General features: G+C 36.8%; 1 protein-coding gene across 1 annotated transcript; it reads right to left on the bottom strand.

Moving 5' to 3' along the window:
* Nucleotides 1-1024: 1024 nt before the first annotated feature.
* kif5c (kinesin family member 5C) lies at nt 1025-20206 on the bottom strand. Its single transcript, XM_065251496.2, has 26 exons — nt 19738-20206; nt 15519-15606; nt 15328-15401; nt 14673-14777; nt 13512-13560; nt 13363-13418; nt 13196-13283; nt 12953-13077; nt 12685-12789; nt 12375-12523; nt 11810-11958; nt 9758-9924; nt 9600-9668; nt 7517-7723; nt 7133-7276; nt 6706-6894; nt 6262-6379; nt 6076-6152; nt 5808-5917; nt 5618-5719; nt 5431-5491; nt 5248-5319; nt 4953-5057; nt 4439-4655; nt 3703-3864; nt 1025-3026 (listed from the first exon to the last, which is right to left on the bottom strand). The coding sequence occupies exons 1-25, from the start codon at nt 19861-19863 to the stop codon at nt 3713-3715; spliced, it is 2904 nt and encodes a 967-aa protein (XP_065107568.1). The 5' UTR covers nt 19864-20206; the 3' UTR covers nt 1025-3026; nt 3703-3712.
* Between the last annotated feature and the right edge of the window lie 4725 nt (nt 20207-24931).

Below are 24931 nucleotides of genomic sequence, written 5' to 3'. Positions count from 1 at the left end.
ATCACCTCACTCTCATCTAGATTAATTTATCACAGGTAAAGAGAGGGGAGTACTCTGGGTTCGGGCTAAAATTCCGAGCTCGGAGCCCTCTCCTTGGACAGCACGCCAAATATGCTTTATCTCATTCCATATCAATTACATGTTAATGCGAACTCGTAAAATGCCTGTCACAAAAGATCAATGTGTGTTCGATGCATCTTATAAACATATTTAAATACAATGAAGAGCAAGATTAAGAGGAAATACTGTACAGTACACAGAAAATAAAGACAAATAGGAGCAATGCAGTATACACCTTGTAAACTTTTATTTCCTTTCACATGAACATCTGAAATGAGTGTGCGGCTGAAACCCTGTAATCCAGAACGTGTCCTCACAAAATATCCTGGAGTAAGCATTGCAAATACTCTTTTTTTAAACTTCCCTTACGTACAAACCAGCTAAATAACTTTCATTTCATATTGTCTAATATCTCATTTTTAGATGTCTTCTGAGGTAAATTGTAAAGCACAAATCTGAAACACTGATGAGCAACAACCTGAGGACAAACACATGACAGAGGTCTGTGTGTGTAGTACACTAACTCCACCATAGAGTTGCACAAAGAAAACAGTACAAGAGACTGTATCAGACACAAGGTTACTAAGCATGTGCACTTTATACTAGAAGATCTTACAAAGAGAATAAACGAAAGTGATTTGGAAAGTTTATTTGACTGGTGAAGTTTAATGGGAGGTTTAAGATGGATTTTCGGTCTATGTGTGTTTTTTTGTCAGTTGATTTGTGTGCTTATTAAAGGATTAAGCCATTTTCTTAAAAAAATCCAGATAATTACTCACCACCATGTCATCCAAAATGTTGATGTCTTTCTTTAATCAGTCGAGAAGAATTATGTTTTTTTTTTAAAAACATTTCAGGATTTTTCTCATTATAATGGACTTTAATGGACCCCAATACTTAACAGTTGTAATGCAGTTTAAAAGTGCAGTTTCAACTGAGTTTCAAAGGACTCATTTTTGGCAAGAAAAAAAATGCACTTTTAATCCACAACTTCTTCCTCCGGTCCTGTCATTCGCAATCTCACATAATATGTCAAGAGGTCACAGATGTACCGAAACTACGCTCCAGTGTTTACAAGTGTGGAGAAAGAGGATCGTTCCGACGTTGTTGTATGTGGAATGATACTAATTAATGTCTTTGTGTCAGTTTATTGTTTAAAATGGTCCGCAAATGTGTGTTTTATATATGTAACACGTGACCTTTCAACGTCATTACGCAATTACGTGAGGGCGCGTTGGCTCGTCACACATCCGGAGGAAGATGAGAAATTGTGGATTAAAAGTGCATATTTTTATTTTTCTTGCCAAAAATGACATCGTTTCGCTAGATAAGACCCTTATGCCTTGTTTGGGATCGTTTAGAGTCCTTTGAACCTGCGTTGAAACAGCAATTTTAAACTGCATTAAAACTGTTAAGTATTGGGGTCCATTAAAGTCCATTAAAATTAGAAAAATCCTGGATGGTTTTCCTCAAAAAACATAGTTTCTTCTCGACTAAACAAAGAAAGACATCAACATTTTCGATGACATGGTGAGTAAATTATTTGGATTTTTTTAAAGAAAATAGACTAATCCATTAAAACAATTACCATTGGATGTATTTTGGACATCGCAAGACAATTTGTAATATAAAGCGCTTATAATGTATTTAGCCAGTCTTTACAGTATATTTTTTACCACAGTAACATTTTCATGTACTGATGTCACATTGTTAGAACTGATAAGAAATAACACTGAACACTCATACAGTACTGTAGCTTATCTGTGACAATACCAGACAACCATCAGGGTTTTGACAACCATTTTGGTTGTATTATCAAAAGTTTGTAAATTACTATGGGATGTTTTCCTGATGTCTGTGATATCTCTACCTGTAGAGGTTTAGAGAATTGTTTATAATTTACAATATACTACAATATCAACATAAAAAATGCTCAAATAATAAATAATTATACAAAAGTACATAAAGACGTGCACCATTAAATTCAACACATAAACATTAAAAAAACAGAATCAGCAGTAAAACATCTCGGAAACATTGGTTACAATAGGCCTATCTCTGATTTATTTGATCTGTTTATACTGCATGTAAAGCTTAAATGATTGCATCTCATGCCATTTCAGAGAGTCAACTTTATGTAACATGATTTTATCATCGATGCATTACTAGGCCTACTGATATTTTACTGCTGATGTTTGATCCAGAGTAGACAAAAGTATAAATTACAGTAAAAAACAATTTCAGCACCCATATCTGTATAAAAAACATGTAAACACAATGCCCTGGTGAGAAGCTTAACTTACATTTAAATAAAAAAATACAAAAGAGAGAAAAACATTTGAAAAAAAATAGATATACATAAATTAATTCAAATGCTTAATGCACAAAAATAAAAAATATCTAAAAGAAAATCCAGTGACAATATAATTACTCATTAAAAGCTTATAAATCATTAAAACACATTATTGTCACTGTATGTTCTTTTTGGCTACGGCAAAATACCAGGTGCCAATAGAAGTACCGCAGAAAGGCCCTAATGTTCCTACTGGAGGTTTATATAATAACTGATTACACTGAATTCCTGTAGTCAGTATGTGATATCAACACTAAAACCTTTTTTGAATTCAGCAGCTCAGAGAGAAAAAAAAATTCATAACAATACTTCTGTCTAAGACAATATCCCATTTTATGCATTTTTATCCAATGATGAGTCCACAGAACTCAGATCTTCATCCAGGCCAGATTAATTAAATGAAGGATCCGAATCAGAATCGGGATAACTGTGTGGGGCTCATGGTAAGGACAGGAGGTTAACTTAGTCCCAATTTAGGATGGTAACAGTTCTCTTTTCTTCTTTGAATAGAAAGGACTGCAGTGGAAAAAGACGCCTACTTGTTGCCACACATGGTTGTAAGGGAAAGAATCTCCAAATGCTGTAGAGATTGGACCGTGTAATGTTTTGTCCCCTGTTGGAAGGTAGCAAACTGTCAGAACAAAACAGTATAGCACAAAATTCCACCACCCTGAACATTGGTAATTATTCATCATTATTAATGGCAAAACAGCTTTTAACACACTGGACAGAATATGACTGAAATTTGCATGAGTAGGTAAACAATGGTGACCTAACCAGAAATACATCAATAAACTCTGACATTATTTCATTGAATGCCAAATGGCACTAGAAACTATCCATCGTTCACTGACTTTCCCAAGGATTCCAGCCATTCGCCGGCTCAGATCTTTTGTAGCTATTATAAAAGTGTTGCTCCATCTTTGTCAAACAGTTGGCACTGTAACTAATGCTATAGCACAACTCTCCAGCTAAAGGCACTTGTGGTTTCACATGCTGGTGAAACCTAATGGTAGGATTTCGGCATGACATCATTCACCTCAACATCAGGGTCATTGACTTCAGAAAGTGTAGCATTTGTTTTCTACGTTTTTGTTTTCCTCTGGTAAATTTAAACACATCACTTTTTAGTTTTTTAGAGGCTGCATGAAAACATGAAATGTCCAGAGCAAAGTGTAACAACATTAGTCTGTAGCTGAGACATTTCACTGCCCAGTGAAATAAAAAATGGGCAGCAGGAAAACAACTCAATGTATTCCTCAGTACAAAGTGCTATACAATAAACTTACATGCTCTGTTTTACTTGGTCCTGTGATGGTACTGCTGATGCTGTTGAGGCTGTTGGTGCTGGTGGTGTCGCCGTGGGCTCTGGACGCCGCCTCCTCGGATAGAGTGACCCGGTGAGGCTGAAGCCACAGGGTGATGATGATGACCAGCACGAATAGGCTTAGCTACAAAAAAAAAATACTGCCTTTAAAAATACATTTTATTATGATAACATATACACAAATAAAAGTTTTTGTTCATCAACTAACTGCAGGCAATGCATTATTGACGTTTATGAGTATGTGGCGCTCCCTACTGGCTACAGTGCAACTTTCAAAAAAATTTCAGCTAGCATTTACAGACAAAATGATGGAGAAAAGCTAAAGAGGGGAACAATAACTTCTCAGGAAAATGGAATAAGTATATTTGTTGCATGGTAACCTTAAAATCCTAAGACCCGAGCTTTGGTTTGTCTTTTTTTTCCAGAATTCTTCCAGCTATTTGGGGTTAGGAAGAACCAATAAATATAAAAACCAAATATTTTTCTTTGAACGTGAAGCAGTGTAATTGTCCACATTTGTGAACAACAGGTTCCAGTTACACAGAATTAAGTATTATGATGCAAACAAAAAAAATGGGACACCAGGTCTTAGGTTAAAAAGACAAAAATACGCATTGATCTGCAAACTAACCCTCCCCACATACATACACCCAAATTATGTTATGATGTTTTTAATAGAAAGTTGTGCAATTTCTGACCGATCTGTGCGATGTGGTTCCTCCTGGCCTGGTTCTTGGCCTGGATGACCTCCTTGATGCGGTCCACCTCCTGCTGGTAGCGCTTACGGTCTCTCATGGCACTTTCTTTGGCTTCTCTCAAAGCAGACTCCAAAATCTTCACACGCTCAGCTGTTGCACGCAGACGTTTCTCCAGTTTAGGCAGCTCGCACCTCAGGTCTGCATTATCACGTACCAGCTATAGATAAACAAAGAGTTTATGTGATGCAGTCTGTGAAAACCCATCTAAAGTCATTTTCTTGTGATTTACTTATTATTTAAAAGCATCCTACCATTATATGAGAACATAACCTTGATATCTTTAATACTGACCGAGTAAGACCATGTCAATGGGAAATCAATGAAACTTTGATGCTCCTAATCTCAAAATTAGATTATGAGCCTTTAGCCTATTACTACATTATTGTATATAGAGCCCAATGACACAGCATAGCTAATGCATTAGCGCTTCATAACATTTTAATGTGCTAAAAACCTGTTTGTGGACTTTAGTGAGCTGCTCCAGGTTGTTCTCCAGGAATATGATTTTTTGCTTTTGTGCCAGACTCCCACCTGATTCATCTGTGTCCATTTCCACACTCTACATTGCAAAAAAAGTTACACAAAACAATAGCAATTTCATTACACAGTGTATGTGTGTTACCTTATTGCTGCAATAGTTACTATTTACAGCTTAAGTTACTGGCAGCTATTAGTCAGAAAATAATCCAGATCAAACTTTTGACTTTTGGTGACAGCAAATTCAAAAACAAATGCGTTTGAATACTCACTCGCCCCATGCGATCGTTGATGTCTTGGATGAACAGCTTGCGCAGATTAAGTAGAGTCTCAAGCTCTTTGGTCTAACAGGTGATAGAAATACATAGTTTTAAATATAATACCCATTCCTATGATGCCTGAATGTGGCATTTAATTGATACATTAATCAGATGAACTCTGGAAATGTTACCTACCACAGTGTCCTCTAGACCCTTGAGGTCCTCCTTGGCTTGATCTTTCTTCTCATTCAACAGACTAATAATGACAAACAAACACTTGAGCAAAGATGCATTTAGCTACTGTGGCATGAAAACTGCACAGAGTCTATTGATAATCCTGCTGCCATAAATTAGTGATAATAAGACTTTATTTTATACTCACATAAGCTTTTGTAGTCTCTCGTCTTTCTTCTGTTCCTCCTGCTTGAGCTTCTTATAGTCACAGATGAGCTGCTTCTGTTCTAGCTGAAGTGCCTGATTCACACTAACATGGAAATGGTGGGAAATAAGTCATTTTTGCTCAAACTATTTATTAAATGTTTGTATATTTATGTAAAACCACAAGATTTTACTCTTTCAGTTCATCCAAGCTCCTCCGTTTCTCCTCAAGCTCATCTCTAAGACGAGAGAGTTGCTTTTGATGAGCCTCTCTGTGGCTTTCCATCTGCTGCTCCAGCGTTTTCTAAACACAGATGCACATTTATACATATAAATGAAAGGAAAATGATGTTTACATTCAATCATATTTTTCTCTAAGCATCAATATTTGCCCAATATCATATACAAAGCGAAACATTTATTTTGGGGGGAGAAATGTGCAAAAGCTATTGCTCTGATCACCTTCATCTCCTCAGCATCCTGCATCCTCGTCATGTGTTCCTTCTCCTTATCCAGAACAGACACCTCATGCATTGTCTCTGTATGGACCAACCAGAAAAATCACACAAAATTTGAGATTATCACTGCGAAGAACCTTTCTTGGAGCTTCATCTTTAAGTGTGCACAAAATTTGTGCGTTCCTCATACCCTTGGCTTGGAGTTTAGCCAGTTCCTCCACCACCGAATCATGGCTTTCCTCCAGCTGTCTCTTCTTCTGCTCCATATTCTGCATGTAGTCTGTGAGAGATTTGATCTTCGCCTGATGCTGAAGTGCATACAAACCAAAATCACAGTGAAAAAAAATAACAGGCACATAACAATGTCTGATTCTGACTTAAAGTTTACAGCCTAACTTTGTTTTAAGGTTGGGGATTTTGATGGATTAAACACTCCAAGTTGGGTGCTTTTTTGCTTGTTGTCAATTTGGTTTTATAAACATACCTTTATTAGTTATTCAGTGAAATAATATAGTAAATTCTGTTTGCTTTACCTATAGTTTATACTGAGTTTGTAAGCATGTTACTAGAAAAAACTGGAAAAAATCTAATCCAGACCACCACAAGGGGGAGCTGTTCAATTAATCTGGGGTACCTGAGAGATCAGCAGCTGGCAGGACGCAAGCTCCTTCTCATTGACCTGCATTTTGCGCAGTGTGTCGGACTGTGCGCTCTCCAGCTGTTTACTACGGTTTACCAAAGACTTCACCTCCGACTTCATTTTACTGATGAAGAGCCGTGCCATGGTAAACTCCTCCTCTAGTCCTCCATTAACCTCTGCCATCTGGATGAAGAGAGATCATTATTATGACAGTAATTCAGACATTTTATTATGAATACATTTTATTTTAATAACAACAAATTTAGGCAAACTGGCTATACTGGTCAACCATTATTTTTAATTATTGGGAAGGGGATGCATCCCTCTTAATATGGTGTCAAAGCTCTAGTTAAAGATATGCTGTTGTTCAGGCAAGGCTGTAAGTTGTGTTGGTTTGTGTGTATGAGATGTGTTATTATACCTTGTGGTCATTCAAAGCAATAACGCTGCCAATCTCATTGAGGTCTCGGAGCAATAAACTCAGGATCTCTGCTGATCGTTTTTTGTGATGTCCACTGACTTCCTGTAGGGCAGCCAAATCTCTCTCCACACCAGCCAGACATGTCTGTATGATAATGCAACAGCCCAAAATAACTACACAAACCTGAAGCACAAAGCTTTTATACAGTATAACAATTACTGACAAATATCTGATGGTAAGACTTTTGCACAGTACTATATGTATTTAGCTTACAGTGGGATGACACAATGCACATTAAAACATTATTTGTTTAACAGGCTTTGAATCCTTCACAAAATGATCCAGTTATGAGCCTGATATTGACACGTTCCTCATTCTACATACACTCTTCTGTAGAAGCTCCTCAGAGAGCTGTTGGTTTGTCTTGACTTTATCCTCCACCTCATGGCTCTTCTGGTCATAGTTTACAGCTAGCTCCTCTAAGGCCTGAAGCACCTCCTTCACCTCCTCTTTAGCCGCCTCATTCGCACGCTGCAAGCGGTTCAGCTCTTCCTGGATCTTCTCATAGTCACGGCGTGAGGAGGCCAGCAGCTGTGTGCACGTGGGGTGGGATCAGACATTTATGTCAATCAGTCAAATGGTTAGCTTTAGTAATACTTGGAAAACCTTCTTTTTGCTTCCAAATAATATTACAATAAAACTAAATGTTATTATGTGTTTCATAAAGAAAAAGATGAACAGCAATAAGAATAAAGCAGATATTTTAAAGGTCCCACTGTCCAAGTGTTTTAAGAGGAGAGAACTGTGTACAAGTTAAGGGCTTTGTTCTGCTGAGAATTTTTGGGAAATATTTAAGGTGGGAGTTCGGCATTTACATTTTTATGTAATTTCCAATCATATATAATTTCCCATCATTAAACATCTCAATAATTTATATATGTAAATTTAAATTAGTTTTTATAATCATGATCCTTCACAAAACAAATTCTACCAGTCTATATAAGCACACAGCTTTAGCTAGAATTTTATATATATATATATATATATATATAAAGATCTTAAATAATGAACTGTATTGTTTTAATTACCTTAGAATGAGCTGTTTTTATCTACATACACCACAGGTCTGCTTACATGGAAGTCGCTGTCATGTTTCTACAGTTCAACTGTTGTACAGAGAGCTTGTCATCCTAACTTTGTCTCAGACAACGACATGTTTGTCCAATGGCAGGTACTGTAGTGTCTCCATGCATTTCAAAATTGAGGGGTGAGCTCTGCACTGAGCTATTGTTTGCAATTTGCAATCTCACCATTAGATGCCGCTAAAAAACCCACATTGCAACTTTAATGTTTTAAAGGTCCCCCTGGTCCCATTTTTCAAACTTTAGTTAGTGTGTAATGTTGCTGTTAGAGCATAAATAATATCTGAAAATGATAAAGCTCAAAGTTCACTGCCAGGCGATATCTTTTCTTTAACAGAACTCTTCTTTCAAAGACTACAGCAAATGGCCGGTTTGGATGACAGCCCTCCACTTCCCGATTGAATGACGTCAATATAAGAGTTTTTGACTAAACTCCGCCCACAGGAATACGTCAGTCGCCAGCTAAGCTCAAACGGCTCAGGCTAAGCTGCTGTCGAATCAGAACACACTAAACAAACTACACAATCAGAACTCATTAGGTATATCTGAAGGAGGCACTTCATAGAACAAGGAAGACATCAGCCCGTTTTTAGGACAGAACATGCATTACAGATAAGTAAATTGTGTGAAAATACGTTTACATACACGTGAAACATGAACACGTTATACTGCGCACTGTAAACACAATCAAAAAGCTTCAAAAACAAAGGAAGAACGGGACCTTTAAAGTAGATGGTTGTACTGTATATGTACATAAGTGAAGCTGTTCTATTTAGGGCTGTGTCCGAAAACTCTAAATTGCTGCCTTCTGCGGCAGCATTCCAAGGCAGGAAGGCATCAAGGCATGTTCAAATCCAATCTTAGGTTTACTTCCTGACTTTGAGCCTGGTTGAGTTCGAAAAAATAAAATGGCGGCCAAGAAAGCGGCTGGAGCACAAATTTAGTGCAAATAAATTTATATTTTTACTTTTTACACCTTTTAATTGCATTTCTATAGAGAAATTAGTATTGTAGTTTTCAAATATGTAATTAGTTATGACAAAGGTGCTCTCTGTTTATATTTCAAACACGCTGCCTTTGAAGTGTGTCCGAAAGCGTTTCTTTTACCTGCCTTCATGCCTCCGAAATCATTGCCTCGTGGCTGCGAGGCAACAAGTCAGCTGCCTAAGTTTTTGGACACAGCCTTTGTTTACGATTAAGGCTGATATTTTACTTTCATGTAATGCATTTTCAAACAAGCTTTCTCTGTTTCTCAAAGTTAAAAGCAAAGCAATATGGGAAAAGATGTAGCGGATATGAACGCTGTGGTCTATAATTGGACTCACCTCATCCTGATCTACCATCTGCTGCTTGATGTTTTCTGCCAGCTGACTGTGTTGGTTGATCTCATCATCCTGCAGAGCAAGAGAAAGAATTAAGTGAGGTGCACTTTACTCCTGAAACACTTTGATATTTCTAAAACCATGTGTGAGGCATTTATCACCTTGTCATCTAGCTGCTGATACAGGTCATTGATCAATTCCTCATACTGGGTTTTCTCTGAATCAGAAAGAGGCTCAGGGGGTGGGGCTGAAGTATCAATTATTGGTGTGGATTCAGAATTCTTCGCTTCTTTGCTGTTGAGTTGCTCATTTACTGGTACAGCTTCACCTAAAGATAAAGTGGTGAAATATTTTATATTATGAGGTTATTTTTCACTAACTGCATGATGAATCTATGATGCATTTTATGAATGAGTACAGTGTATATTTTAATTTGAAGGGGATGAAGACAGACAACTTTTTTATTTACAAAAGGATATGTGAAACAGCAGTCCTGAGATGAGAGTGTGTGGAAATATCAAACACAACAGCTACACAGAGCCAAAGCCTCAATGATTCTCTGGAAATGTTAAGATAGCTTTAATCTTAAAGTCTCTGTAAAGTCAGATATTAAATGTGTTGAGAAAAATGTGTTATTAACCACTCAACCAAATTTGAATGATGGAAAAAACGCCAAGAAAATAAGTCATGGAAAAATAGGCAGCATTCTCTGCTCTCAAGCGGTGTGGGCATGTCCACTGTCTACGCTGAAACCACGCCCACTTGGGAGAAAGCTGCCGTCTCTCTCAACTTTTAAATATCGCTAGTATTCGCTACAACCAGAACGGATGCTCGCGATTGTGTTAGGGCCGGGGACATGCGCGGTGGCACAAGTGCGTGAAATTGTGAAAAACTTGCCATCTAACTCTACAATTCAGTACTACATAGTTTACAGTTTTTGTGCTATGTCATATTAATCAGTGTCTTGTTGACTAAAACATAGCATCGTTTTGAAATATGTCTGCAGCTTTTAGCAACTTTTTTGGTGGGCTTGAAAATATTTTGACCCAGCGGGGTTAATTGTAACACTGTGTTACAACTAACCCCTCTGCACTTACAATATGCAAACTGTTAACGTAAGAGTAATTCTTGACATTGTTTTATTCATACACACAAATGATTGCTGGCTGCCAACAAAATAAATGTGCCTGTCTTATCAAAAATCGTATATCAAATTTATTTTTGTTCATATCTTTAATATTGATTGAACAAGGTCACTTCAAAGATTGAAATCAAAATGAAATGAATGGCTGCAGACTTTGATGCTCATTATCTCAGAATCTCAGAATCTGTAGTATGGTTATTACAGACTGGGTCACATATAAAAAATGTGTGCTGCTTTTTCTCACATATTTAGACATTTGTATCCATTTATAATTGAACTATTGTTAGAATAGGGCTGGATGAATGAATACAATGTGGATACCTGTCTATTATAGACAGATAAATAAACAATATCCACTTCAAGTATATAAACAAAATAGTCCTTAATAAAACTTAATTTTTAGTAAGTGTTACAACTAACGCCCTGCCTGTTACAATTAACCATCTATGGGGTAAGTTGTAATTTTTGCACTTCTGTCACGTTTGGTGTAATTGTCCAAGAATGGTAAGAACTAGAAACAAACTTCAAATGTTGATTTGTAGCAGAGATGTGTGTGTTGCTTGTGTAACAATATAATTAAATCAAACTCTAATATTTTTTGAATGATTGAGCCAAAACCAAAAAGCGTTAGGTTGTGCCCCGCTCTCCCCTACTATTGATATTTGGCAAATGTGTAGATAATATATAAAGCTTATATTATAGATACATTATTGTACTTAAAAACACAATTTAGCTGTGGCCTTAGTAAGTAATAAACAGTGAAGCAGAACAGCAGAAATAACTGGCTCTGTTTCTTAGAAACCGTTTCATCGTCCATATTTCAAGTCTCAAATCTCAAAACAAAGCTTTTTTTAAGACAATTCCCTCAAAAAACCGCCTCATTGCAAACTTGACCTCATCATACCACAAAACAACAATCCGAATCATTACTGTAACCTAATTCAATACCACCCCAAAATTGCCAATTTGTTTGAAAACTATAATAAACAGGAAAGAGAGGCAAGCTGATGTTGTATCTAATGTTTAAGCTTGTTTTTGTTTTTATGTGTTTTCTCGCTTTTCTGTTTACCTTTTCTCCATCGTTTGAGCTCATTTTCTAGCCGCTGGATGATGACTTTAAGATTCCTGGTCTTCTCTTTCTCCTTTTCATATTTCTTTTTCCATTCCTCTGCTGTCAGTTCCATGTTCACAGAAACAGTGTTTTTGATTGTTTTGGCTCTGTGTTAAAAATAAGTTTTAAAACTAGTGCAATTATAACACACACACACGCACGCACGCACGCACGCACACACACACACACACACACACACATTCTGGTTTCCATGTTTTGTGGGGACATTCCATAGACGTAATGAATTTTATACCATACAAACTGTATATTCTATTCCCCTTACCTACCCCATTCCCTAACCCCAACCATCACATAAAACTTTCTGCTACCTTAGATTTTCAAGAAACATAATTTTGTTTGATTTATAAGCTTGTTTCCTCATGGGGACCTCAAAATGTCCCCACAAGGTCACAAAAACACTGGTATTCCTATCTTTGTGGGGACAATTGGTCCCCACAACGTGATAATTACCAGGTACACACACACACACGCACACAAATATATATGATATGATATATTTCACCTCTGGCCAAACATGAGAGTGGATTTGGTCTCAGCCTCATTAAATATGGAGGGAGAGCAGCAGATGACAATGGTTGTTCTGCAGTTCCCACCCAAAGAGTCCTGGAGGATCCTGGTCATTTTACTGTCTCTGTATGGTACGTGAGTTTTCTGTAATGACAAAGATAATGAGGCTAGCCGTTAATAAATGATAAAGCCTTTGTTTTGTAATGTAAGAGATACATATATGGCCCGGTTTGTGTGTACCCCAGATAAGATTCATGTCAGTGAAAAGACAGGATGAAGAAGAACACGTTAGACAGAGCACTTACAGTTCCCTCAGCCAGAGCCGAGATGACGTTCCCCAGAGCAGAAAGAGACTTATTGATATTTTTAGCCTCATCCAATACCGATCCTTCTGCTCCAGTTTTACTGACCTGTAAGAGAAAGTCCCAAAGAGAAAGAGAGTTTTATGCTGTATGCATTGACACATTTTCTTTTCATCTTTATTTGAAGGTGTCAGGACCTGTTTAAGACCTGATCATGACTATGTAGCACTGCCAAGCAAATACAAAGACAAAAAACAAACTAATAAAAAACCTTTTCACTTCCTGCCAGATCCACTAGGTAGAGCTTCCCACACAGTTTCTTCTCTGTCTCCACATTTTCCTGCTTAATATTAATGAGGAAAATACTGTGACTGCGGGAGCTGTGTTCATTCATATCTGTGGAAAAACAAATATTACCATTGGAGGACTATGAATTATAGTGCAATACACTGATTATGTTTAATTCAGGGATTAATGTTTCATATGACAAAAATGGGGTAAGAAGGTCACTCACTTGTGACAGCCACATGACGATTGGCTTTTCCCTCATCAATCACATCCATGACATCGTCTGGATTGGAAACAAAGCGCTCTGTGCAGCCCTGGCACAGAAACACACAAATAAATAAAACAACAAGGATTTTGTAAATCTATACATTTTACGCTGGGCATGAGTCTTACCTTGACAAAGGGCACTCGGTTCTTATCCTCATGTACAGCAAGGTTGGTTTTGGAAACTTTACAGATACAAAGCAATCAATTCAGTATAAAAGAGATTCAAAATAGCATCAGAAGATATTGAGGAACCATGTGTTTATTTTTAATCTCACCATCAAGTAAATCTCTGATTTTGTCCATATAGATTTCAAAATAAGAGACCTGTGGTAAGAAAAACAAAACAAAAAATGAGCATGTTGTCTAAAGGCTGTGTGCACATAAAAACATTTGTATACGTACCCGAATGGTGCGTATAGCGCAATTTTTGTCATCGAGTACGCGCACCACCAAATTTTTAAAACCCTGTGTACACTGTACATGTAGATCTCGCTTGCGCATACAGAAAAATGTAGTGTGTAGCCTAGGAGATGCATTGCATTTTGTCGCAATGCATATGTGTCAAATGTCTGTGTACATGTACACATTAAATAAACGATACTTTGCAAGGCTGTGCATTCGACCATGCTTGTATGTTCGCGTACACATTTTTACCTCATGTCACACTCTTAGAAATAAAGGTACAAAAGTTGTCACTGGGACAGTACCCTTTCAAAAAGGTTCACCTTTGTACCCAAAGAGTGCATATTAGTACTTCAGAGGTAAATATTGGCAGTTCAAAGATACATATTTGTACCTAAATGGTACATATTAGGACCTTTTTTAAAGGGTACTGCCCCAATGACAGCTTTGTACCTTTAGTTAGGACAGTTTAGCGTAAAAAAATGGACCATACTTCGGCCTTAAAGCCCTGGGTACAATCTGTTTTTATATATGCGAGTGCATGCATGCGTAGAGTTGAATGCGCAGCCTTGTATTGCATTGTTCATTTGACTCATACACATGCACTGACGTTTGACACAAGCATATTGTGACAAATTGCAATACCTCTCGTACCCTACATACTACATATACCTGTACACGCATGCATGACATACGCATACAATGTATACAGGGTTTTAAAAATCCGGAGGTGTGTGTAAGCCCACAATAACATATTGATTAAAAATGTGCTTTACCAAGTAATGATCACAAACAACCTCTCAATTTCCACCAATGCATTGATATATCATGTTACATAATGTAACACTCTTTATACCAGGAAATAAGTGATACGATTGCTATCCAATTATATTTTAGACAAAAGATTAATGTTTCATCCTATTTGCTAAAAGCATATTGTAGCAATATAACAATATAACATTTTTATAGCATTAAAACATTACAGATTTAATGTTTGGAAATATTGGAATAATGTTGGAATATATCCACAATACCTTGATATGGAATTCCAAGTTTTCATCCATAGAGTAGATGTGGTCAAAGATGTCCTGGGCAATACGAGGGATGATGCCCATCTGCTGGGAGTTGTGCAGCTTTCCCTGTGTGTGTATGACAGACATTAATATGAATGTGAGTGACACTGTCAAAGCAAATTTTGATAAGATGCTATTTTACAGGTAGGTCTGCGTGTGAGAACTGTACGCTGTAAATTAATTAATCTGTGTACAGTGTAATTCAATCTTTGAAAAAACAACATCTTTGTTTCAACTGATAAATAAAGGAAATTAATGAATAAATGAATGAGGGATGTAGTTTTCATCACAAATGTACAAATGTAAACAGGAGGACTATATTATACATAAATATTTTTTTAAATTAAGTGCCAGAGACAACATCTGTCTGCCTTAATTATTTTACTTTGTATTCACATCACTTCACATGCTGAAAGCACCGGTTGTTTCCAGGGCAACGTCTGCAGTCAACTGGCATTTTGCAGCCATTGCAGCAGTGTGGCATTTTAGTCATTTCATGTGCGATATCTACAGTATTTTGTGCGCAGTGACATTTTCCTTTCCCATAAGACCCTTGCGTTGAAAGGTTACTGAGCTATGAAACTTTATCTAACAGTTCTTATCATTTCTTCTTTACCTCCATAGTGTGAGTTTTTCCTGATGAAGTTTGGCCATATGCAAAGACCGTCCCGTTATAGCCGTCCAGTACATCTAAAATGCAAGATACGTATTACATACAGGTGTTATGGTAACTTCCAGAAGTCGTCTCAAACATTTGGTTTGTCTTTTCCATTAATTCTGTATATATGTGAGTAATGAATATACAACCTTTAACAATTTGTTTTGCACAGTTGTCATATACTTGTTCCTGCGTTGTGTTTGGTGGAAGAACTCGGTCGAAGATGTATGGCTTGCCCTGAAATGAAAAGCAAGATCAGATGGAACACAAGTAAAACAAAAAATAAAAGTAAAGTGCAGCTCATTTGCTGACATTTTTAAGATTTAAAACCCCACATGAACATTACTGCGTCAGTGAAGTATACCAGCCCATTCATATTTTCCTTTGTTCAGCTGAAACATAATAGACGTGTCAACACACATTTGGCCAGAACCTTCACACCAGTGTTTTATAAGAACACATTATATGGAGGATTTAATAAAAACAGCAGATTCCCCAACTGAGAAGAGAGCTCTAAAATCCCATTGCATATTTTACAAGCATGACAGAACAGTAAGGACTATAGACATTTGGCTAGACAAATAAAGTAGAACAGACACAACAATAGTTTATAAAACTGGGGATTAAGGTTACACCAAGACACAACAGTAATGTAAACAGACCCCAATATAGACTAAAACTAATTAAGTTTAATTTCATTATATATAAAATACGAATTCATGAAGTATTCTCTAATTGCATTGAGAGGTCACTCTTGAACAGACCCACCTCCCTTTTTATCCGCTGACACTGCACAGACTCTCTTTAATGGATATGAAGTTCCCCAGAGGACTTCAGTATACATTGTTAAAGAGAAAATAAGAAGGACCTTGTGATGAACACCCCCCACCCCCATTTGCCAGTCAATGTTATTGAGCTCCAACAAATCTCTTTTGTTTTGCTTCCCTTTTGAACTTGCTGCTAAAATCCATAATCAATGAGGACTCAAAAAAGTTTGTTATTATGCAAACAAAAGCAGGACTATGGGAAAAAGATTTTTCCAGAATGTAAACTGATTAAGCAGCCAAAAGGAAAATGAGATTCAGTCGTATGTTACTTTATATAAATAATTATGTAGTATTAGCAATGGTTATTAATGCTATTGGAAAGCACTAACATATTAAGGAAGGTCAAAATCCAGCAACACGCAGCATTATCTGAAGCATGAACTATATAGGATGGATCTCATATACTGTACTATTATATACACTGGACATTCATGCAACTGGATCTGTTCATGCATCCACAGCAGCTCAATGCGCCATCCATGTATTTATATCTGTGTTTTCTATAGAGCAACATGATACCACAGATCTAGATCCATAAAGATCCCATTCTGTTTTATACCAATTACCAACATCTATTACACCAGCATCTCTAATCCTGATCAGACTTATGTCTGGATGTTTTTTATTTTGTTGCTGTACTGATGGATTCACAGACCGACACAATTTCCTTACGGTGCATTTGATTCAGCAGGTAGGGGTCAAGAATCCCTGGTGAGACAAAAATGAGAGCTGTTGCTCAAACCCACACCGTCACCACGGAAACTACATATCAGCCGGAAAACCGTGCACTGATTGGCTGTTAGGCAGCACCTGTCTCTTGGCCAATAGTGGAGCAGAGTGAAATGACTGGAAGAAATGAAAACGATCATCATTTCTTTTCATCACTGTCTCGTCAGTCGTCAGTGCAATCTATTCTGTGATGAGTCAAATAAATCCTTATATACCAAAATGAATTCATTCTTGTCACCCAATTACGGAGTTGAAATTCTCCAGAAGCACACATGGTCAGGAAAATGAACAGGATAGTCAAACACCAATGCATATTATTACCTAAGGACTTTCAATGCTTCAGCCTTTATACATACATTCACTAATAAGATATACAGAACACTACAAGTTCATATAAGCAGCATGGTTGTGACTATAGGCGTGCATCAAACAACAGTGCTCACAATCCTCTGTGGACTTGCATAAATATTCCAATAAAACATCCCTGCCATGTGTGGCCCCTGAACCGGCACCTCTGTCACTACGGCAACATAAATTATATGGAGGAGCCCTGGGACCCTCTGTGGCCTTGCACATATATTAGGACATTAGCACCTGCATTGAACACTTGTGACCAGACAACCCCCCAAAAAACAAAATATTAAATCTAGCCTGATATCGACAGGCAATGATTAGCAAACACATTTTCTAATAGCCACAAATGCCATATAAATCTCCCTTCAAATATTTAGCAAATGAAAGATAATTAAAATGGTTTGTACACAACTTTGTACAGCAGTTATATTGCTGTATTATATATGATCTACATCATTTTACATTCCTTTAAAGAAGAAATTTAGGTTTTCTCTGAAGATTTAGTTATGGAAAAAAGAAAAATAATTGTTATCCCAAATTGGCTATTTATGATAACAAAATAAATCATTATACTGTAAATCTGCATTTAACACAAGTACTAACTTTAACTATTATGATTAAATGACACATTTTTGGATTTTTTCATCTTGCATTAATTCAGCTGTAAATTATATTTTACAATGCTGAAAATTTAGGATTGCCTGTTGATATTTACTTTATATAACAGACCACTTTTTATTTTCATATGTTAACTTTTCTATTTAGAATGTGTTTTTTTGTATTAACGCAAATATGTTTTATCTGTTTAAGACAGATTTGACAGAAGCTAGATTTATAGAAAGACCTCTTCATTGTCAATCCATCAGTGCTGCTGGGGGTGGAGGTGTGAAAACCCTTCCCCCCATACATACATTACATTTTATTGACTGTTAAAATTCTCAAGGGATAAAGCTAAGATTAGTACTGTGACACATCACAAAAAAGATCACTAATGAGATTCAGATATTAAAAGTTAGCAATAAAAATGTACATATATTACCGAGAACTCCATTGTTTTTGAACTTGTATCCTCTAGCTAAATGTCTGGCATTAGGCCCATCAGGCTAAGCTTAAACCGTAGGGTACTATTAATGAGAATTTACATTAAAAGAAGTCATCTAATACGTGCTACACTTGATTTTGTGTGCTGATTTGGCACAGTAAAGACGATTACCATTTCAATAGGTCATACAATATGGGCTATTGTGTTCGCACAGGGGATTTCTAGAGGTTTACTGTAAAACATAAAAACCGTGTCTTACTGTGTAGACTATTCAGCTTAAAAGCAAGACCCACACCCACATAGACAGTCATTCAAATAACAAATTAAAAGCTATCAGGCTTAGCAGTGTACAGTATATTGTGAATTAAGAAAAAAGCTCCATTCTTAAAAGTGAAAGCATTGCACACTGCTGACATGCACACTTCTATTAGATTTTTTCACATATTAGAGCATGGCTCTAGTTTAAATCAGCATTTCTTGACCGTCATCTATACATAAAAAATATAGTTTTCATGCAATTACATACCATTCAGCCATTTAAAAATTTATTCAATATCTAGCCTATCTGTATTAGTATGCAAGAGCTCAGATACAAAATGGTAGAATGCAACAAGCTAATTTACCAAGATGTTTTCCGGTGTGAAACTGAATTACAGTCATAAATGAAATTATATGAAATGAAAATAACTTAGCGTTAGAGATTCGAATAAATAAACTGGAACAATGGTGACCATAATGTTATTTAGGAACCTTACAGTAAACAAAGGACACAGGGCAGATTTTAATTATTTAGGGAATAATAATAAATTATTTTCCTTTCTATTATACTGATTATGTTGGTCCTTTTGTTTATTTTTCAACGAGGTCTCGAGCTTGTATAATGGTAATGGTGACATTATGACAATTTTACAATACAAATAGCCTATCTTCAATAAACTTCAGTAGATGACTATTTGTTATTTTCGTGTATTGTCTCAGAATTTTTGAGGGCCAACTAAAAAAATATAACATTTATTTATAATTTTACAAACAAAAATTTCAGGTAGTCAACTTGTTGTCAAAAAAAAAAAAAAGACAAAAGAGAGCATTTTAACGTCATGTGCGTCTCTTAATAAAAATGCTTATAAATTCCTTTCAATAGACTGGTTCGGTATTAAAACTGAAACAAGATATGTTTCAATTCAGATATTGGCAACTTTCAGCATCAGAGGCAGTTATCTCTAAATCCAGACCATAGTCTAAGGATCTTCCAATGATATTATAAGAACTGCAATATTAAATGATTAATAAATGTAGCCTACTAATACATCTCATATAACTTACTAAGCAAAAAAACTGAGATCCTAATGAAATGCTTTACAAACTTTCTGTCCAACAGTATAAGTAAATATCAGAGTATCATGAGACGAATCTTACCGAAATAACGACGGTGTCCTCTCCTTTGAATTTCGGTATGTATTTGTCACCTCTGTTGATTTCCGATTCGTTAAGTGGCCTGAATCGGCACATCACCTTTACACAACATTCAGCTGCATCCACCATCCTGTACGATAAATATGACTTTATTTAACGAAACTTTATCTGTTTTCAGCAGAGCCTGGCGTCCACCCAGCACTTTGCAGAAAGACGCATCAATCAAACAATCGATATCTTAATGTTTGCCGGTTCTTCAGCCCGTAATGTCCATTGCGTGCGTCGAAAAAGCTTGGGAAAATAAAACAACCTTACATTATATATTGAACTCTTGGATTCAAAATCACTTAACTTCGTGAATGGGTTATAGGCTAAGGTCGGAAGCTGCTGCAGCAAAACCCGAGAGTCCACCTTCAGTATCAGCATCAGCGCGTCGGACACTTCCACCTTCTGCTGACTGACTGCGCACGGTGTGATGATGGGCTGATCCCTTTCAGCCGCTTTAACTGTCCAACAGCGCCTCTACACAGAGCAGACTGTGACTACAAAACAGACTACAGGAGTTCATTCATATTCTGTCAATTTCTAGAAGAATAAGATGGATACATAATTTATAAAGAAAATAATAGGAAAAAGAGTCACAGCATGACATGGGGCACGAAATAGGGAAACTGATATTTGATAGCCCTGCACTTTGTGCCCCCTTTCGTTTTATTCAATAAGCATAATGAAAAGTGAATAGGCTAATCAGATATAAAAAGTCGACACGTTCATGAATAGATATAAAAATAATTGACTAAGACCAGAGTGGGAGAGCGACTGGTTGACAGGGTTCATTTGTGGGTCATAGTAAAATGCTGTCACAAATAAAAAACTATAAAACTTGACCCCTTTAACCCAAAATAAAGTTTTAAATATGGATATCTAACAACACCGCACGGATTACCCTCAGAAGACCTTTCTTTATCATCACCGAGCCGTTTGGATTTAATTTATGAAGAATGGACGCACTTTTTTTGGACTTGAAGGTCGTGGACTATGGGTGGACCCCGTAACATTACATTTAATCAACTGAAAGATCAAAAAAAAAAAATCTAAAATACCCGAAAATGTGTTTGTCTGAAAAACGATGGACATATGCAACTCGGACAGCTTGGGGGTGAGTAAATCATGGGTTTAATATCATTTTTGGCCGAACTATCCCTTTAAAAGTAGGGTATCTAATTTTGGAAAATGATAACGTAGCCAACTAGCAATGAAATCATGATCCCATCCTTCATTTAAATGGCCATCCAAAGTCACGCCTCTTTCAAAACACATGAACACGCACAGATCAGACGTTCACATCTCACGTCTCATTCAGAAAATTTTGCAGTACAAAGTGAATAACATTAGCAAAATAACCAACATAAACAACTGTTTTACATCAGAATTATCGTTACGCTTATCCGTAATCGAACACAAATTTCATAAGCAACACAATGTTTCATCTAAGTAGAACATCTGAATCCATCTCAATACAATCATATCACGTAACGTACCTACTTTACCATAATACACAGTGCAATGACCCTTTCAGACCCTTTGCCTCCTGCAGCTGTTTGCATCTCGTGGTAAAGCAGTAAAGTTACCGATGTTAATTTGGGTTTTTACCCCTTGCCGATCCAGGCAGTTTTTGCTGTTGTTGTTTTAAAAGTCTTTTTCATTTTGTTTCTCCTGTGCAGATTGTCAATTCAGCAGGAAAGTTTGCCATTCTCCCTCTGTTTAAAGCTGGGAGGTGAGCGCACATGAACGTGCCGATGACGTGTGGTGACTGCGTGAACAGGCTGCGCAGTGGCATTCAAATTACACTTACGGATGAGGGACAAAAAAAGGCAACATCCGTTCGGACCGAGATCTATGATTGGTTGAACATTTTTTCACAAATGACATAAATTTCTATAAATACATTTAAACAACTTAACATACTGATTGCTATCAGGATGTGAGGAGACTTTTAACCAGCATAACTAAAAATGTTTCTGGATCAAATCAGATGCCTTTAAACTTATCTTTTCTATGTGTTGCTTCTAGACAAAGAAATATAAAATTGTTGGTACTGAATGTGATATTGGTTGGCCAACCAACCAATCTCACATACAGTACCAACAATTTTACATTTCTTGGTATTTTACAAGCCCTGGAATCACTCACAACACTTGTTTAGCAATGTATATTTCCATTTGTATTGGTCCTCTGACATTTTATTGACAGAGACAGTTGTAGTTTTTTAATTGGATCTATTCCCTATATGCTTCTGTTTTTCCTGATGCGTCCAGTAGGGGGAGAAGAATATATGTACGTACTGCAAAACAACACCTTTAAATAAACATATTTTTTTTACTTATTGTCCATTGAAGTAACTTATTGAGCATTTAAGTGAATTTAGACATAAACAAATTATATTGACATATAAGATAAACAGTATAATGATCCACACCAAAGTTGAAAATATATGTAGATATTCACTGTTGATTATAGGCCTACACAGCCTACAGGAGACATTACGGTCCATGTTGTGTCTGTAAAGACGACTCGTACTAAAGTTGTTGTCATCAGCTTGCTTCACATCACTGAATAGGATGAAAACACTCACCATTACTTCTGTTTTAAATCTCTTAAATTAACCGGCGCTCATTTATGTAATGAAGAAATTACATCAGCTAAACATAATATTAGTCTAACAATCAAGGCAATCACACACACACTCGCACATACACACACGCACGCACGCACGCACGCACGCACGCACGCACGCACGCACACACACACACACACACACACACACACACAAGGTTGCGTTAGACTTTTTAAATCTCGGTCATATTTTTGATGGAGAGCACTGCAAAAATTCTATAAATTATTATCCATTCATCTAATCATGAACTTACAAGACGAGCATAAAGTTAAAATGTGTTTTTTTATTTATTTGTAAAGAAGAACAGATCACACAAAATTTGTCACAGGCCAATAAGTTTCTTTTGCTTCAATAGCACAGCACAAGCACACGTTTTTCCTCACAACAGACAACATCTTTTCCCACAGCTCGTTCGGCACAGTTTTTGAAGTTCTGGCTAGCAATAAATCTGTATGGAAAAAACTTAATTGTTCAGCAACTTTTCTACTTTTGCTTTAAATGTATCAATTAAAACATTAAAATATTTATAATAATTATGTAAGGTACAAAGTATAATAAACAAACTGAAAAGTCATTACTGAAGAGAAAGAAATGTGTATAAAAGTCCCTCCCCCTCCCATTGTCATCCTCCTCTGAATTCAATTGCCGCCAATGTCTATTCTGTATGGCAAAAAGCGCATGTATTTCATGTTTTAGCAACTTTTCTGTTTGTGCAACCCTACTGGAAAATCCAGCAAAGACCAGCATAAGCTGGTAGCTGGTTTTAGCTGGTTTTAGCTAGTCCTCCCAGCCTGACAAAGCTGGTGGGTCAGCTGGTCTTTCAGACTGACCAGCTAAGTCCAGCTAGACCAGCTTATAGAGCGACCAAAACACAGCTAGACCAGCTTGCTACACTAGCAATACCAGCTAAAACCAAGCTTAAAGGCTCTCTAAGCGAATATGTTCGACGTCACTTGTTGTTGATATTTGAACTGTTTTCAAACAAACGGAGCGTAGCTAACTCCTCCCCCTCCCTTCCGTGCTTTCGTGAACGCGACCAACCCCCACCCCCAAATCCTTCTTGGCGTTTATTGGCTGTAAAACTTTGTTTTGTTTCGTGGTGAAGGTTTGGCCACTGTGTGTATATTGAAGTTTGTAGAGCCTGGGCTGTCTACAGAGATCGCGTTTTTTTACAGTTTGATCAGCAGTCAGGTAGCAAGCAGATAGTGAGGAGATGTGTGCTGTATGTAACAAAAAATGTTTTAGGGTCTAAAACGCGTGAATTCACTTAGAGAACCTTTAAGGTTATGCTGGTCTTAGATGGACTTTTCAGTAGGGAAACTGATTTATGATTTATGATATTAAATATGTGTCTTAAGTTTGTCACACCACAGAAACATTGTTATAAATTTGGCTGGGTGGTTAAAATAACACGTGTTTATAAATTGTTCTCTAATTTCGACTGTAAAGCCTGCCAATTAACATTAGAGGACCAATAACAGCAATAACCTGCACCCACTATGATGAGCTTAATGTTGGTTTACCCAGCGTTGCCAGATATTTGAACGTAAAACAATTTGTACAAAATAAGTTCAAGCTTCGTCCTTTAGAAATAATTCAGCAACATCACTAACCTGCAACAACTCGTCACTTTACACATTTCCAAAAGTGTCGCATTAATTGCTAAACCATTAAACATAACGTCTAAAAAGGGTTTGTAATAATTGGATCTGGCAACCCTGCGAATGTTGTATCCGCAGGTTATGTGTTATTTTAAAAATATTCACAGTAATGACAACATAAACATAATTAAACTTACGTCTTTGTGTTTCTTTTCGTGTGATAGAATGGGATGAGGTGGAAAACCTCAAGACAAGAGTTGACACAATTCGAACATGGACCTCTCCAACCGACTCGGGTCCATGAAAATACATGATTTTTGAATATACTATTCACTTAACATTTAACAACATCTAAATAATTGCTGTCTGGATTTCGACTAGCAGCACCCCTTATGTTTTCACAAAAACAGCTAACCTAAAGATCATAAGTACGTTTTACACAGTTTTACAACCCAGCTTGATTCTGTTATGGTTTCCGTTACGGTTTCCGTTACTGTATGCTGCCATTGGCGCGTTTTGTCCCAGCCCACTTCACGGCAAAACATTTTTTGTTGAGGAGTTAAATTACGTTAAAGCAATTAAGTGAAATAATTCAGATGAAATGTCTAGTTAAAATAATTAAAGCACATAACGTAAGTTACACGGGTGTCTCGCAACGCCTGTTTTCTGCACCTTACCGTTTTGAAACTTACCACATAATGATGGAATCCAGTTCAGTGAGCGAACGTTCTATATGACGTCATACATGGGAAATTCCACGAATTGTCACGCTCTGTTCTTGTCTATTATTTGTTGTTTCTGTATTAATGACTTTGTGTGTTCTTAATGTTTGTATCATACAGATTTAATAAAGGAAGAAAATGCGTCTGTGTCACGTGACAAAAAAAGCGTCTGATTTCATTGGACGCACGTGCGTTGT

This window comes from Paramisgurnus dabryanus, chromosome 15 (genome assembly GCF_030506205.2).
Source record: "Paramisgurnus dabryanus chromosome 15, PD_genome_1.1, whole genome shotgun sequence".
NCBI classification, from domain to species: Eukaryota; Metazoa; Chordata; class Actinopteri; order Cypriniformes; family Cobitidae; genus Paramisgurnus; species Paramisgurnus dabryanus.
The sequence above is the reverse complement of the archived record's forward strand: the minus strand, read 5'-3'. Positions and strand labels throughout refer to the sequence as shown.